This window comes from Cucurbita pepo, chromosome LG05 (genome assembly GCF_002806865.2).
Source record: "Cucurbita pepo subsp. pepo cultivar mu-cu-16 chromosome LG05, ASM280686v2, whole genome shotgun sequence".
In the NCBI taxonomy this organism is placed as follows: domain Eukaryota; kingdom Viridiplantae; phylum Streptophyta; class Magnoliopsida; order Cucurbitales; family Cucurbitaceae; genus Cucurbita; species Cucurbita pepo.
The window spans coordinates 6,799,020-6,815,217 of NC_036642.1; the positions used below are offsets into that span (position 1 = coordinate 6,799,020).

The 16,198-nt window shown below is 34.7% G+C and overlaps 2 protein-coding genes across 2 annotated transcripts; one reads left to right on the forward strand and one right to left on the reverse strand.

Moving 5' to 3' along the window:
- The first annotated feature begins 1,589 nt into the window (after positions 1 to 1,589).
- LOC111796221 (DEAD-box ATP-dependent RNA helicase 36) lies at positions 1,590 to 4,938 on the forward strand. Its single transcript, XM_023678977.1, has 6 exons — positions 1,590 to 2,327; positions 2,452 to 2,774; positions 2,851 to 3,054; positions 3,134 to 3,215; positions 3,610 to 3,708; positions 4,492 to 4,938. Exons 1-6 carry the CDS (start codon positions 1,716 to 1,718, stop codon positions 4,663 to 4,665), a joined length of 1,494 nt encoding a protein of 497 aa, XP_023534745.1. The 5' UTR covers positions 1,590 to 1,715; the 3' UTR covers positions 4,666 to 4,938.
- An 820-nt stretch (positions 4,939 to 5,758) lies between these two features.
- Positions 5,759 to 12,410, reverse strand: LOC111794846. The gene is made up of 9 exons (XM_023677010.1): positions 12,046 to 12,410; positions 8,361 to 11,084; positions 8,175 to 8,255; positions 7,778 to 7,930; positions 7,345 to 7,508; positions 7,012 to 7,159; positions 6,802 to 6,924; positions 6,306 to 6,393; positions 5,759 to 6,123 (listed from the first exon to the last, which is right to left on the reverse strand). The coding sequence occupies exons 2-9, from the start codon at positions 10,944 to 10,946 to the stop codon at positions 5,927 to 5,929; spliced, it is 3,540 nt and encodes a 1,179-aa protein (XP_023532778.1). The 5' UTR covers positions 10,947 to 11,084; positions 12,046 to 12,410; the 3' UTR covers positions 5,759 to 5,926.
- Positions 12,411 to 16,198: the final 3,788 nt, after the last annotated feature.

The window sequence follows — 16,198 nt, forward strand, 5'->3', positions numbered from 1 at the left end:
TTAAATAGAAAAGAGTCAGAGAAAATGACACCGTAGTTTTATAGTGGTTCGGTCAAACTCGACCTACTCCACTCCCCAAGCGCCTCTTGGGAATTTGAATAAAGAACTTTCTCGACTCTTTCCACGGATCTGAGCCAAACCGCTACACCGCTCTTTTTACGAGTTCAAGAGCAAACTCAATCCTTTCCACGGCGCAGGATCAAACCGATACAAGTATTTGAGTTTGATAATAACACACCACAACTCTCTCAAAGAGTAGATTTACAATTTGGGATACTCACAACTATTTCCTCACAATACAATAATAATCCCTCTCAAGAATAAGATGAAAAGAAATAAACTTGTAAGCTTGGAGAGAGCAACAAACAATGGAGACTTTGAACAAATGAGGATTGAAGAATGTATGTAAGTTGTGTATTTTAAAATGTGGGGAAGATGAGTTTATATAGAGGAGAAAAGTGGCAAAATGTAGGATTGAATATTGACCATTGGATTGTGTTAGGAATAATGGAAGGTGGAGATTAAAAGTAAATAAATAAGAAAATTTTCTAAATTCATTTATTTCAAAATTTTAATATAATAGTAATATAATATAATAATAATAAAAAGTTATGTGAGTAACGGTCAAATGAAATTCAAAATTTATTATAAATATAATAATATAATAATAATAAAAACTATGTGAGTAACCACCAAAATTTTAAAATATAATAATATAATAATATAATATAGTAATAATAAAAATCGATGTGAGTAACGGTTAGATTCAAATTTATATTTTGTAAAAATAACTTTATTTAAAAATATAGTAATAAGAAAAACTCCACCATTTGTTACTCTCCCAAAATCATAAATGTCATACTTTGATATATTTTGATTTGCCCATCATTTTGATTTTGCTGCCACATCATCACGTCGGGTATGTTGTCTCGACTGTACTTTCTTCGTTTTAGCTCTAATTTGAGTAATTGAAAAGTCGTTGAAATTGTTATTCCCGACCTTATACTGTGGACAGTTCAAAATACTGAAAATAATTAATAATTAAAAAGTAGGTTTGTTATCATCAAAACATCAATTAATTGATTGAAACTAATTGAAGTGAGATCAAGGCCAAAAAGCCAACAATATATATATCGATGTAAAGCTAATTAAAAAAATTATTAAACACTAATTTAAAAATAAATAAAAAAAATTGACGACTAAAAACATAAAATTAGCTTCTAAAAGTTTAAGTAAAAAAAAAATTAAAAGTGGAACAATTTTAACCCTTCAATGAATTATAAAATATATCTTTAAATTTTATTAATTTTGATAAATTTATTTAATGATTAATTTGTGCATTGTTTCAAATTTAATTTAATTGAAATTAGTCAATTCTTATATTATTATTATTTTTTTTTTGTTAAAATTAATAGGCAAATTAGCTTGAATATTTATTGGGTTAAAATTATAATACTGATTTAAATTTAGAGTAATAATTAATAGAATTTGAGAATCTTAGGAGAAATAATTAAAAAAAATTCCAAACTTTTATCAAAAAGAAAAATAAAAATAAATAAAAAATAAAAATTTAAAATTCGAACCTTGGAACGACTTTGTGGCGAGAGCGATAGACTGCGCCCTAGTTCAACAATTGGCCGTGAAGCAATCAAATTCTTGCTGCGATTGTTCAAACCTGGAAACCCTTTGAATTGTTGTTCATCATCTCTGATTTCATGGATCAAGAAGTAACAGTCGACGAGAATTTCCCACTTTTTTCAAAATCCCATCGGAAAACCCATAAACCTTCACAAAAAAACCCCACCGCCGCCGTCGATAATACCGCCGAGAAGGCGCCTATTCAGGTTGAGAAATCCACAGAACTCACCACTAAATCCACGAACGTTACATTTGCCGACCTCGGCTTATCGGAATGGATCGTCCAGACCTGCAAGGAATTGGCTATGAAGAAGCCAACGGCGGTTCAAACCCACTGCATCCCGAAGATTCTGGCTGGCCTCGACGTACTAGGTCTTGCTCAAACTGGAAGCGGGAAGACTGCGGCGTTTGCCTTGCCGATTCTTCAACAGCTTTCGGAAACACCTTTCGGCGTCTTCGCGTTGGTCGTCACTCCCACTAGGGAATTGGCTTATCAATTGGCCGAGCAGTTTAGGGCACTCGGTTCCTCCTTGAATTTGCGGTGCTCTGTGGTTGTCGGAGGCATGGATATGTTGAACCAGACGCAGAGTTTGCTGAAGAGACCTCACATTGTAATTGCAACGCCGGGGAGGGTTAAGGTATTGCTGGAGGAGAATCCTGATATCCCTGCCGTCTTCTCCAAGACTAAGGTTCGTTGCTTGTCTTGTTCTTATTGTTCATGTTCTCATAGCTTTCAAGAACATGAAATTCTCAGGCAAATATATACCAATCTGGCTGTGTTCTTGATATCTTATTGATCTTTTTATACACCAGTTCCTAGTTTTGGATGAAGCTGATAGAGTATTGGATGTTGGATTTGAAGAGGAATTGAAAGTTATCTTCAAATGCTTGCCACGAAATCGTCAAACTCTATTGTTCTCTGCAACAATGACAAAAGATCTTGAAACACTCCTTGAGCTTTCTGCAAACAAAGCATACTTTTATGAGGCATATGAAGGGTTCAAGACAGTTGATATGCTTAAGCAGCAATATGTATTCATACCGAAGAATGTGAAGGATGTGTATCTACTCCACATTATGTCTAAAATGAAAGACATGGGTATTCGATCAGCTATCATATTTGTGCACACTTGCAAGTATGTTTTTTGGGTTTTCACCTCTCATTGTTCCTTGTCTCTCTCATTGCTTACTCTTTTCTTAAACTATATGCAGAAGCTGTCACCATTTAGGTTTGTTACTTGAAGAACTTGATCAAGATGTGGCGGCGTTGCATTCATTCAAGTCACAGTCTGAGAGGCTTTCTGCGCTTTATCGATTCAAATCGGGACAAGCTCCTGTTTTGCTTGCAACCGATGTAGCTAGTCGGGGTTTGGACATTCCAACGGTTGATCTTGTTATAAATTACGATATTCCAAGGTGGTAATTGATTTCGTGTGGTTAAGTAGAAATGTTTCAAGAATGCTGGTGATGTTAATATAACAACATTTTGACTCAGGTTTCCAAGAGATTATGTTCACCGAGTGGGACGTACTGCAAGAGCAGGTCGACATGGATTGGCTGTGAGCTTTATTACCCAGGTGAGTGTTAAGTGATTGATAACTTTTTAACTCGATTTGTTTCTTGGACGCGAACTCCGCATCGAATGTTCAGGAATTTCTCTATAGACTTGTTTTTTTGATATATGGAGTGAATAGTAAGTTTGCTTAAGCTTGTATTATATACATTAACATAGTAGTTGTCCTTGCTATTGCTTCTATAATTCAACCTTCTCCAATTCACAAGGGCTATTCTTTATAGAAAGTTGTGATGGTAAAGCGGATTCGTAACTACAATTTCATAATCTCGATGGTATATACATGTAGGAAAGTAGTATATTGCTAATGTTTTTGTTTTCGTCGCTCCAAGCAAGTGTTTTTTTCGTTGGATTTTCTTGTTTTTCTTACCTTCGATGAATGTCGATCTCGTATACAGAATGATGTGGAGCTTATTCATGAAATAGAGGCCAATCTAGGAAAGAAATTGGAGATTTTCGAATGCAAGGAGAATGAGGTGCTTGAGAATGTTACAAAGGTATGCTTTGGCCTTTTCCCCCCTAATATGATTGATTTTTTCAGTGTATTATATGCTGTTTGCCAATTGAACTTCACAACTCATCTCATCTGAGTGGTTAACTTCTGAATGCGGACGTTTTCCTTTAAAAAGTGGAAATAAAACATGTAGACTTCACAAGTCGAGTTCATGCTACTGAGGAAAAACGAGATTCCTGCACTCTAATTAGTACATCATGGAGCTTCCTAGTGAATTGCTTTGTTATAGTCACTCTGTGTATGAAAACACATGTTCTTGGGGGAATCACTCTAGAGGTATTGTAACGGCCCAAGCCCACCGCTAGCAATTATTGTCCTCTTTGGGCTGTCTCTGTCGGACTTCTCCTCAAAGTTTTTAAAACGCGTCTATTAGGGAGAGATTTCCACACCTTTATAAAGAATGTTTCGTTCTCCCTTCTAACCGATGTGGGATCTCACAGGCATAGTATAGTTTTTGTAGTGTTATGACCTATAGGAACAATTATTTGCTGTAAAAAGCTCAGCCTAGATACTTGTTTCCGTCTAGAGCCTATGAATTTTCTCATCTCTTTAGTTGTATCAGTCATTTTTCAGCTCAAATGCCAGTAAATCTATACCAAACAGTAGAGATACCGCCATGTCGGTACGATGGGACACTGTTTCAGTAGCTCATAGGCTCTAAAATTACACAAACTTCTCAACATTGAGGGAGTTTAGCATTTCTTGTCTGGCATACCAGAAGTGAATTTGAGGGAGTTGAACTCATGTTTGCAACGTTTGTACACAGGTATACAAGGCAAGACGTGTGGCAGCAATGAAGATGGTGGATGATGGATTTGAGGAGAAAGTGAAAGAACGAAAGAAACAGAAATTTAAAACATTGGCAGAGAAAGGATTGTTAAAGAAAAGGAGCAGAAAGAGAAGAAGAGAGAAAGCTTCCAAGGAGTTGGGAGCTGTATGAGAATCTGTACCACATCAAAATTTTGATATTTCACTAACTTAATACATCTGTGATTATTATTATTGCCTAGTGGCTTCATTTCTTTTGGGTCTTTAGCAGATTTTTTTTTATATATAACCTAGTTCATGTTTGTTTCTTTTTTCTCTTTTAGAAGGTGAGCATATTTCTAGTGTAATACCGAATATTGTCTTGGTCGAAATGGTTTTACTAATGTCACAACGACCAATTCAATTGATCGAAGCTCGTTTGCTATATTATTATGTATTTAAATGCTATCTTAGCCTTTTATACTTTTTCAACTTTTGGTCAATTAGATCCTTGTACTTTTAAATATGTTCATTTTTATACAAATTGGTGACGTTTTAATAAAATGTAATGGCTATCTTTCAAAAAAGAAATAAGAGAATCAAAATAGAGTATAAAATCGAAGTAAATGTGTTTAGAAAATATCAAGTTCCAACTTCTAATGGCAGCAAGAAGAACCTAGAGAGGAATCTCCACGAACTTTCTCTCATCTCGACTATACGATCAAATTTTCATGAAAACCGTAAAGAAAGAAAACGAAGCATCATGAGGAAAATATAAAATGAGCAAATAGTTCTCGTCTCTGTATACTTTCATGGGTCTATTATTTGAAGTTTAAACCTTTAAACTTGTAAAATTTGAAAATCACAGTGAAAAATATAATTAAGAGAAGCATATAATAGATTTCACAGTGAAAAATATAATTAAGATATAAAAAAATAGTTAGAAATATCAAACTAAAATGTACAGAAATTAAAATAAAAAATAGACAAATTAAACACTGAAACCATATCCATGGCAAAAGAGCAAACAAGAAAACTTCGAATGAGTCATAATTTATATTGGTATTAAAAACACGTTTTTAACTTGATAGAAGATGCAAAAATTTTCCATATCATTGTCAAAATCACACATTGTAGTAGCAAAAAAGGAAGTGAAAAGGAGAGTTTTATAATACCTGAAGCGAGTAGATGGATCACTCGTTTACGAATCGCCCGAAACCAGGAACTTGGAAAATCAATGGCAGCAATGCCCTACCTACCTTTGATCAGATTCTGTATCAACTATACTATAATATAATAAAGAATTATATTTAATCTTCAATAGTATATTTCACACCAAAACACTTATCTACCTTCTATTGACAAAAATACACACAATCTCCAACAAGACTGTAGAATAGAATGAACAAATATATAAGAAACCATGTTGACAACTAAACAATCCATTTGAAACATTATGACCTTGGTATTTTGGGACCTTGTGCTTTTGCTTGGCTAGCAGCTGTTGACATAACACGCAGCCGCCCTGCAACTTCTGTGAAGGATGGCCTATCTGCAGGATTTGGCGCCCAGCAATGTTCCATCAACCTTCTCCACTCAGGATCGCAGTAACTTGGAATGGTTGGTCTCAATGTGTTGTTCACAATACCCCCTGAACATATGGATAGGTTTTCCATAAAACAAGAACTGTTGCTGATAACTAAAACTTAGCTTGATTTAACATGTTTGAATTCGGTTAGCACATAAAGTTATAGATCCTAATCAGTACTTTTATTTTTATTTTTTAAGAGAGTACTTTTTGCAAGACAGAAGTTAAAGTCTAGATATTCTTACCTATGATAGCCCCGTAATGCATGTTGGCATATGGTTCCTCTCCTGTGAGAATTTCCCATAAGACGATTCCAAAAGAGAACACATCGACCTGAATATCAAATGGTTCTTTTGTCAAAGGGACTGTCGCTTTAGAGTTTTGTATCCATGTCATCTCAGTGCATCAAATAATACATCAACAAGTATGATAGTTTCAGAATTATTTCTTAAGCGACCTCAAATTCTATGTGCATGTGTGAGCGTATCATATGCATACAGTGTCCATGTGTGTATTCTCATAAAATTCAAGATTTCTAATTTGAAACTAAATCATGCAAGCAAAACCATGCAAATTTCAAGAGGACTTGGAACATGTTCAAATTTTACTGCCAAATACAAGCAACTGAGAAATTCCCATGCCATGACAAACTTCTATGATTCCAAAACTAGCTGGAGTGACAGAAATTCTGGTTAATTCTCTAATAGTGCATTTAATAAGACAAGGACGCTTGTACATCACCTTCTCAGAGACCTTATTGCTGCTACCATTTAGTAGCTCGGGTGCCATCCATGGTAGGGTTCCTCTTACACCGCCAGACACCAAGGTATTTCGCTTGATCTTTGACAGGCCAAAATCAGCTACCTGAAATAGAAGGTGACTCGTTCATAGAAAAACATTATACCTTAAATGAATGGACATGAGAAAATAGCAAAAACACACTCGGATTACCTTGCAAATTGGTCTTTGAGAATCTTTTAAGTTCACCAGCAAATTATCACATTTCAAATCAAAATGGACAATATTTTTTGAGTGTAAATATTCCATTCCAAATGCTGCGTCCATAGCAATAATTAGCCTCTTACGTCGATCAAGATGCCTGCAAGTTTAAAATTTGTAAAATGGGAAAATTAATGATGAAAATAAACTTGAAGATATATCAAGGTTTATCACTTTAAAACTATCGATTCAGTTACTGAATTAATGAAATAATTTTGGTTTATAACATGATCGATCCCAGAATATACTGAACTTAAAACCAGAAAGCAACATCTGGGTTCTTACTTATCCTTCGAGAGCAAAACATGTCGCAGGGACCCATCAACCATGTACTCTGTCACAGTAGCTAATGTTCCACCAGGACCATCTTGCACAACACCATAAAATGCAACCACGTTGGGATGGTGAAGTTTTGAAAGAATATCGGCTTCCCTCCAGAACTCTACAGTCTATAGGGAAAGGAAGAGAAAAAAAATTAAATGACAGGGAAAGAGAGAGAACAAAAAATTAAATGACGGTTTTAATGTCAACCCAAATAGAAACCATCAATATACCCACGATTAGATCAAAAACAACACCCAAGACATAGCATCATAATTTCTTAATTCATTTCCCGATAAATGCCAGGAACTAATGATATGTTTAAAATTTTCAGAAATAATAGATCACAACAACAATAATGCAGCAGCAACAAACAGCTGAAATCAATTAGAATTACCAATCTCTCCAGCTCTGATGATCGACCCATAAAGCAGGTTTTCTTTATTCTCTTAATAGCAACATCAGTTCCCCTCCACATTCCATGATAGACAGTGCCAAAAGTACCCGAACCCAATTCCTTCAACTCTTCAAGATCATCGTTCATTATGATCTAAGATGTGCATGCAGAAGGTAAGCAAAGTGCAAACATAGTACAGATTCTGAAAGAATAAGGGGTTAATATACAGAGGCCAGTCTATCTGAAATTGATCTTCTGTTCAAATTAAGCAACCAGAGTTAATTGGGAAAAACATATGGTTTTACAGCAGGACTGATGTGTAGAGATTTAAGGGCAGAAGTGATTTACAGGCAGCAAAAGAGGATATCATATATTAAATAGCATCAAAGAACCATACCTGTAACGTATTAAGATCAAAGTTTCCCAAAGAAGGATCGTGAGGAGGTAAGCCACTGTCCTTGTGTCCTACCTTAACATCCTGCCAAGAGGAAAAAAATTTAGTTGAAAATCTCATCCCAGTTTATGAGTCAATTTTCGAATGAAACAAAGGAATTATAGATCTATAGTAAAAACAGAAGTGTACCTCACGCCCATGCTCTAATGTATTTAGGTTTTCCATCATAGCATCAAACTGCGAACTATCAATGCCATTCAGTTGGGAATGATCATAATGTGAAAGAAAATCAGTGGTGTCATTTCCACCTATCCTATGTAACACTTTCTGGTCATCACCAAAATTGAGATGGGAATCTTCATGAATTATAGTTGTTAAAGGTGTAAAGTCATCTCCAACAATCTTAGGAGCAGATGGAAAACCAATGTGATCTTGGTCAATAAGAGAAACATCATTCTGAACAAACTTTTCTTGTGCCAAATTATGGAAATATGACCCAGTTCCATCTTGCAGTTGGCTGCTAATATCTAATGAATCCTCAGAAGGTATTGCTTTGGAGAATATATCAGATAAGAAATCACGAGAAAATCGCTCATCAATGTCTATAACAATGTCTCCTTGCACTGGTTTGGAAACAATGCCTCCGGATGCTTTTTCAGAAACATTGTTAATTAAACTTTCTTCCTTATAAGCTAACTGAGGTTGCTGAAGACTTTTATAGTCTGTACATTCCATTCCAACAACCTCACCCAAGTTGAGCTGTGAAGGACCCAATGCAGAATCCTTGTGTACAGAAGATACTTGACCTGCAAGTTTCTCATTGTTATTCACAGGGCAATTAAGCTCCTTGCCAGCCTTAACAATCCCATCTACTTTTGAATCACGTGTAACATCAAAGTTGTTTTGTAACTTCAAATCAGCGTCACCATCATGTGAAATATTCCAATTTCTTCCACTAACTGCCTCATTAATATTTCTGCCATCTTGAATTTGGGAAAGCTCATCATTCCTGACTTTAGAGGCAGCATGTGATGGTTTTTCCATGGAAGCGGAATTTTCAGCTTGGCAATTACTGCTATCTTGCAATTTGGCAATGGATTCTGGAATCTGGTCCTGATCAGTCTGTGAGAGAGAGATTAGAAATTGGGAACCATGTGTATCATCAGACTTTGATGACCGATTCAGCAACTCCTCCTGCCCCCTAGGAATTCTCTCAGAATAATACACTCTTTGTGCAGCAGCTGGAGGCTCAAGGACACTCCAATCAACTATCTTTGATTCACTGTCCATATAACCATGAGTATATGCATTTGATGGCAAGTTATGAATCATATTATCCATATCACTCGATCCAGAAACTATAGGATTTCCGGAAACAGACATTGAATAAAATCCTTCAGAACCCTGGAGCTCTGGAGCTGATTTTTTATCGGAAGTATTATTAGAAATTGAATTGCCATCAAACAAATGAGAGGGATTTGAGAAGCAGCCGCTCTCAGGATGAATCTCTTTCTCATATGAATCATTTAACTTACCCTTCAACAGTGTTGATGATATCTCTGGATATTGTCCTTGAGGCTCATGAGAAACTCCTTGTTGATTTACAAGTTCATGACCTTGGTGAATTTCCATAGGTTCATGATTCATCATATGTTCATGACAAGACTGTACAAAGGTTTCATAAGCACTAGAGGCATTAGCCCGAACAGGTTGTGAGGACTGCAAGGATGATGAGGCATTGTTACCAGCTAAGGCCGATGCATTGACACCAACCAAGTCCTCAAGAACTGTACCCCTTTTAATGCTCTGTCCATCTACCTCATCCAGGTTCTTGGCAGAAAAACTTGCTACGCCATGCAGGTTTGAGCTTTTTCTTGTAGCACCGTCCAGGCCATTGACTGCAACAACATACTGGATCTCAGAGTCATTATCCACATTACCCATAGAAAACTGCCCTTCATCCAAATCACTCATTGAAAACAGAAAAATTCTAAGTTTTTTGGATCCCTTTTCATCTTTGAATTCACTACACTCCTCAATCATATTCTGGAGATCCTCATCACAAGAAACTGAAACCAAAGCATCAAGGTCCTCACCAGGAAGCTGATATTTAATTGCATACGTTTCATTATAGACTGATGATGTTTTCTGCATAAGCTCCTGCCAAGAGATGTCCTTTTTTATCCGAATGATGCGTGTTTCTCCCCCAACATATCTCAGCTTACTATCACTTGGACGAGGCAAAATTTTCCCACCAAAACTGCAGAGGACTTTCATTTTTGCTGATGAGCTATCAGAGGTTCCTGAGGAAGTGTAGCCATGAGCAATTCCACGACCACTATCAAATCCTGTTGGCTCGCGTGATTTTTGATGAGCTGGTCCATGCCTATTTTTTTCTCCATGTAATAAAGAGTTTCTTCGCTCAAAATCTTTTGATCCCTTTTCCATTGAATTAATCATTGAAATATCTGATCCACATTCAGACCCAGTATGGCTAAGGCCTAAAATTCCTTTTAAATCCATATAACCTGATGCACAACTAGGGTCACCAACCGGGTCTGATGTGAGTAGTTTCTGGGAATTTGCTCGGTCACGCATGAACTCAAAAGCAAACTCCTCACCTGTCTGTATGGAGTAATTAAGGACAGGCTTAACTTCTGACATCCTAAGGTCCACGGTTCTTCCAGCACCTTGCATGTTAACAATGCTCGCAAGGTCTCCTATGAATGATTTAGATGCAGGCTGGAATTCCCCAAATCCATATTGCATGGACATGCACTGGAACGGGTCATTTCTTGACTATTCCATGTCATCATGTCTTGATAACTTTATAGTTAACTCGGCCAAACTTGAACGAGCTCCACCAGTGAGAAACCAACAGGGAAAAGTTGCTTGAAAATCAGATTGCTAGCTCTAGAATACCAAGAGGGGAATATATATTAAAAAAACCATCAGAAATAGTACAAACTATCAAAATTAGCTGAACCATACTGATTTGCAAACAAGAGGTTTTTATATGGAAAACAACTGAAGTTTCCAGATGTGATCTGATACATATAGGTATCCAGGAATAGATAGATATGTGCTCTAGATTGTTTGCTAGATCCTGAAAAAGATTTGGCTCCATAAGAAGGCATATACAGACCCCCAAAGTTACTAAGCTATCACTAAAGTAACCTACTCGCTCTAGCCAAGAAGAACAGACACAGATACGAGAATTTGAATGTTTTTCACTCTCAATATTTAGTATTTCTCTTTTATACTTTTTTTTTTTGCAGACATCAATTTTCTAAAATAGATCAAACAATAAGCATTGAGGGTTTGACACATGCATATTGAAGAATTTGAATGTGTATGATACCGTCACTGAAAAATGTACCACACTTAAATTTTTGTGATTCGTAGACTCAAAACAATCGATTTTCTTGAACTTGTTGATCCACACAGCAATTCATAAATGCTTTGCATTCCTTAATTCCTTCATCCGATAAAGTCAAACAAAAAACTAAAGATCTGTACAATCAGAGCCGAGTCAATCCATTAGAAACAAACCAAAATACTCTAGTCTTGAGTAGTCAACACGAAAGAACCAGATAACGAAGAGGTCGGCTAATTGTTTATATGATTGAAGACATTTTGATTCCACCATCTCAATACCCCCCCCCCCCCCCCCNCATGAACACTCCGTTAGGTTTACAATAGACTTCAGATTCATCTCACCGAGAACCCAATTACAATACCACACACACAAAACGAACATAAATTTCACATCAATAAAAATATTGTCACACTAATCAACATCAGATCAAGCAAGAATCCCCAAAAATTCAATTAGATCCACATACAAGAATAGAACCATAATGAATCGGAGTACCTGATGAATTTGCAGAGCAATCCACGAAAGAAACACCATGTCTCAAACCTCCAGAGAAGGTTTGAGTACTACACAATTGTACTGCCTCCACGAGAAGCTCGACAAACTAAATTTCTTCCACTTTCCCTCAGTTCATTCACTCTTTCCAACACTTAACCTTCGATTCAAGACAATTAAAAACAAATACAAATACGATAAACGAAATTTAAGAAACCTTTTCCTTCAGTTTTCTTCAACAGATTTCACTTCCTTTTCCGTTTGATCATATTAGAAACAGAAGCTCAATCTTCAGACTGTATTACTCGAAATTTCCCTTTCCTTTTCTTTCGAATTGGCGAAGTTGAGAATAAAATATTCTTCACCAACACTCGAACGAGAAGAAAGAAGCTGAGCCATTAAAACCAGTTTCCACAAATGCCCCTATTATATCTTCTTTTTACATGAATGCCACTCGATTTTCAAATTGTTTTCCGCGTTGACTAAATTCGATAAATGCCACACTAAGCAACCGCCCCTTCCACGTTGGCTCCAACGTCGTGCACCACGTGGCATTGTTTAGACCGTACGATCTATTGAAAGAAAGATTAGGCGGCTCCCGTGGGCCCCAATGGGGTGGTAATATTTCGGTTGCTCTTTGAAATGTCCGAGATCTTTTATTTCGCTTTTTATATTTTGTTAAAAAAATCTAAATTAATAAAAATAATGTATTTTGTCTCCAAAATATTTTTAAAATATTTCAAAATTATTAAAAGTTTCTCTAATAAATTTTTTAAAAAATTTCAAAATTATATCCCTCAACTACAATAAATATATATATATATATATATATATATATATATACTTTTATACTTTTTAAAAATAAAAAATATATTTCGTATGATATTTGAAAAATACTCATGAACTTTTTAAAGTAATATTAAAATGTTAGTAGGTAATCTATGAAGTGTCGATAAATAGTTTTCGCTCATATAATATTGATAATTTGTTTACAAAAGTAAAAAAATATTAATGTTACTTTTAAAATTTATGGATATTTTTTAACCATAATATTAACTGTAAATGTATTTTTTAAACACGGCATCTAAAAGAACCTTAGGACTCTTTTAGGATTTTTGTAACACGAGCATGTTGCCCAACAGTCAACTACTCACCCATAATCTTGTTAAAACATTTAAGTCCTAAGGTTCGTTGGTGGCTTTATTATTTTTCAGTCAGTGAACAACTCGAATAGAGTTTACAATTCAACTCAACTCAACCCAATCTCCATTTTCGACTTGGGTTGAACTGGTTCGTTTAATTGTTTTTTTTTTTTTAATTACTTAAAATTATATTTATCTATCATACCTTATATTAATAACTAAAATATAATCAAACTTAATTACTTACTAGTATTTTTTTTTTTTTTTAATGTAATGGTAAGAATATTTTTAATTTTTTTTTTTTTAGTTTTATGATATTAACAAACTTTTAAAAACTTTTAAAAGTCAGCAAAATTCTAACAATTTAAGTTAAATTTTTTTTTATATTAATAAAATTTTAAAATTATGAGATATTTTCTAAACTAAAAATAAAGTAGTTCAGTGGTATTTTCTAGGATTTAACATTTTTTCCGTAGTTATTTTACGGCGGGCTCACGTAGATTTGAGCACAACAGATACTTACACTTTGCATCGCTGTCAACGAATGACGTAACTCCACGTGGCATTTTCATCCATATGGAAAGTTGGTTTTTTCTTGAAAACACGGAAATCAGACATGAAATGGGAAACTATGGACGACAAATTTTTAAATACTAGTGTCGCTTAAATATTAGCCATATCGATAGACTTTTCTTTTTCTTTTTCTTTTTTAATTATATATATATATATATATATATATATATATATATATTATTTATTTATTTATTTATTTGTTTTTATTTTTATTTATTTATTTATTTGTTTTTATTTTTATTTATTTATTTATTTATATTTTTTTTATGGTATAAAATGATTTGTTAAATGATTTTTTTTAAAGTAAATATTTAAAATATTTTCATCCGGTTATTATTATTATTATTATTATTATTTGTTAGTTGATTTTAGTTGAATTATGTTAAAATTAGTATATTTAAATACCATACCCAATTATTGAAAGATATATATGTATGCATATTGTAAGCCTATCTTAATAAATAATATATCTAATAAATGAATTATAATTATTAAATTTTTAAGAGTTTGGTTAAGACGCTAATTATTTATTTTGAAGTTGCATGAGGTAACAATTTTTTTTTTTTTTAATAAAATGTCAAAGTCAACAAGTCACGTTAGACTAGTTCTTCAACCCAGTACTAGAAATGAATGTGATTTCTCCTCAACAAGTCACGGTCGATAATTACGTGATTCGGCTATTCGTCGCATGATTGAAAATGATCTTCTCATCATTCTTCTCGTGACTGTATAAGAATTTGTTTTCGTCTCTTAATTTGGTTGACTCTCTCTTCGTGAGTTCACGTTACAGTGGGTCAATTCTTCTCTTATACTGTTGTTGGGTGCAGGGTGGCCACTGTCCTTAGCTCATCCACTTGTCTATGGATATCCTCGTCTCAAAGTTATTAATCTCAGCATGTGGTCAATCATCCATGAACGAGTAGTAAGTTCTTAGTTTTGTTATTGTATGGTTCTCAGTTTATGGATTTTTGGTTTGTTTTCCTCTTATTTTATGTAAGTCTCAACCTCACAGTCATTCAATTGACAAGTTTGTTGTGCTCGCTACCATGCCTCAGTCTTTGCCACCATAACTCTACTATCATTTTTCCTTCGCTTCACGTTTTTTGAGTTTGGGTAACTAGTTCACCATTATGAAGGTGTCAAGGTGCATGGTCTAATGTATAAGTGAACCAATTCAACAATTTTATAATGATTCAAGTCCGTTTTAGGGGTATTCTTACTATGGTGGTTAAGTTGATTTAGTTTCAGTTCACCTCGGTTTATGCGATTTCTTGCAATTCAAACATTTTTCTACATAATTCAAGATCAATTTAGGTTTAGTGGTATTCTCACTGGTTCACGTTCAATCCGAGGGTTTTGTCCAATTTTCTATTTGATCTGCCTTGGTTCACTACATTTCAAGTTGATTTTCTTTCAGCTTTAGTCGAGTTAGGAATTTTTCTTACCGTTTGGAATATGTGTAAGAATTATTTATGTTTTTTTAATATGATAGATGAGATAATAAGATTGATTCTAAAGGCCGGTGAAAATGAATTGTATTGAGATTGAAAGTAAACTACTATTATCTATTCAAACTATAAATGTTTAGGATTTAGCTTATTGAGGTAAGACACATTCGTGACTCTCGTTTTTAAATCCTCTTAATACACGGAAGATTAAATAATTTCTCACTTAAATTTGGTTTATTAAATATTTAATAAATGCATAATTTTATTTAATTAAATAAATACATTTATTCTCAAACGAAGTTTGATTATTCTACTTGACATTAAACTAAATAAAATGAACAATAAAATCATTTAGTGAGATTTATTATATATATAAAAAAAATAGACATCCGTTAATAACACATTTTTTTCCTTCCTGTTATTTAGAAATCATTTCAATTCTTAGATAAATTCAAATATAAGAAAACAATTTTTTTNAATTATTATTATTATTATTTTAAAATGTATCAAGTACACAAGGGCCTGCTCTCAGCCAGAGGAATCCCACATTGCTGGATTTGAAATTAAATTTAGTGCTTATAATGTGACTTGCGCTACTGATCACCGCCGAGTTTGGTAATGCGGGCTTGTAACCTAAATAGGGGCATTAAAGTGGCTGGAGGTTGGCTCAGTCCATTGGGTAGGGTCCACGAGTGTGTTTATCTGGCCTGTCCATTCCAAGTAGGGAGTTGGGCTGTTGTTCTTGGGCGAAAGCCCAGGGGTGGCTATCCTTAGAGATGGAGGAAACCGCGTGAGGCTGGCTTCACAGAGCAGCGTAACCTCCCTCTCCTGTCGATGGAAGGATAGCGGGCCGGTTCTCAATGGCCCAATAAATAGTTGGTGGGTAGTTCTCAGCCCGACAGCCACTCTTTAATTTTTTAATTAATTTTTAAAACATCCCTCTCCTGTCGGTGGAAGGATAGCGGGCCGGGTCTCAATGGCCCAATAAATAGT

What these genes read in the sequence shown, in the direction of transcription:
- LOC111796221 (XM_023678977.1), top strand. Translation starts at nt 1,716, where the DNA reads ATGGATCAAGAAGTAACAGTCGACGAGAATTTCCCACTTTTTTCAAAA. An exon ending in CCGTCTTCTCCAAGACTAAG is followed by an intron (nt 2,328 to 2,451) that starts GTTCGTTGCTTG and finishes TTTATACACCAG; the next exon opens with TTCCTAGTTTTGGATGAAGC. An exon ending in ATAAATTACGATATTCCAAG is followed by an intron (nt 3,055 to 3,133) that starts GTGGTAATTGAT and finishes ATTTTGACTCAG; the next exon opens with GTTTCCAAGAGATTATGTTC.
- LOC111794846 (XM_023677010.1), bottom strand. Translation starts at nt 10,946, where the DNA reads ATGTCCATGCAATATGGATTTGGGGAATTCCAGCCTGCATCTAAATCA. An exon ending in TTGATCTTAATACGTTACAG is followed by an intron (nt 7,931 to 8,174) that starts GTATGGTTCTTT and finishes TGCACATCTTAG; the next exon opens with ATCATAATGAACGATGATCT. An exon ending in GCAATAAGGTCTCTGAGAAG is followed by an intron (nt 6,394 to 6,801) that starts GTGATGTACAAG and finishes TTTGATATTCAG; the next exon opens with GTCGATGTGTTCTCTTTTGG.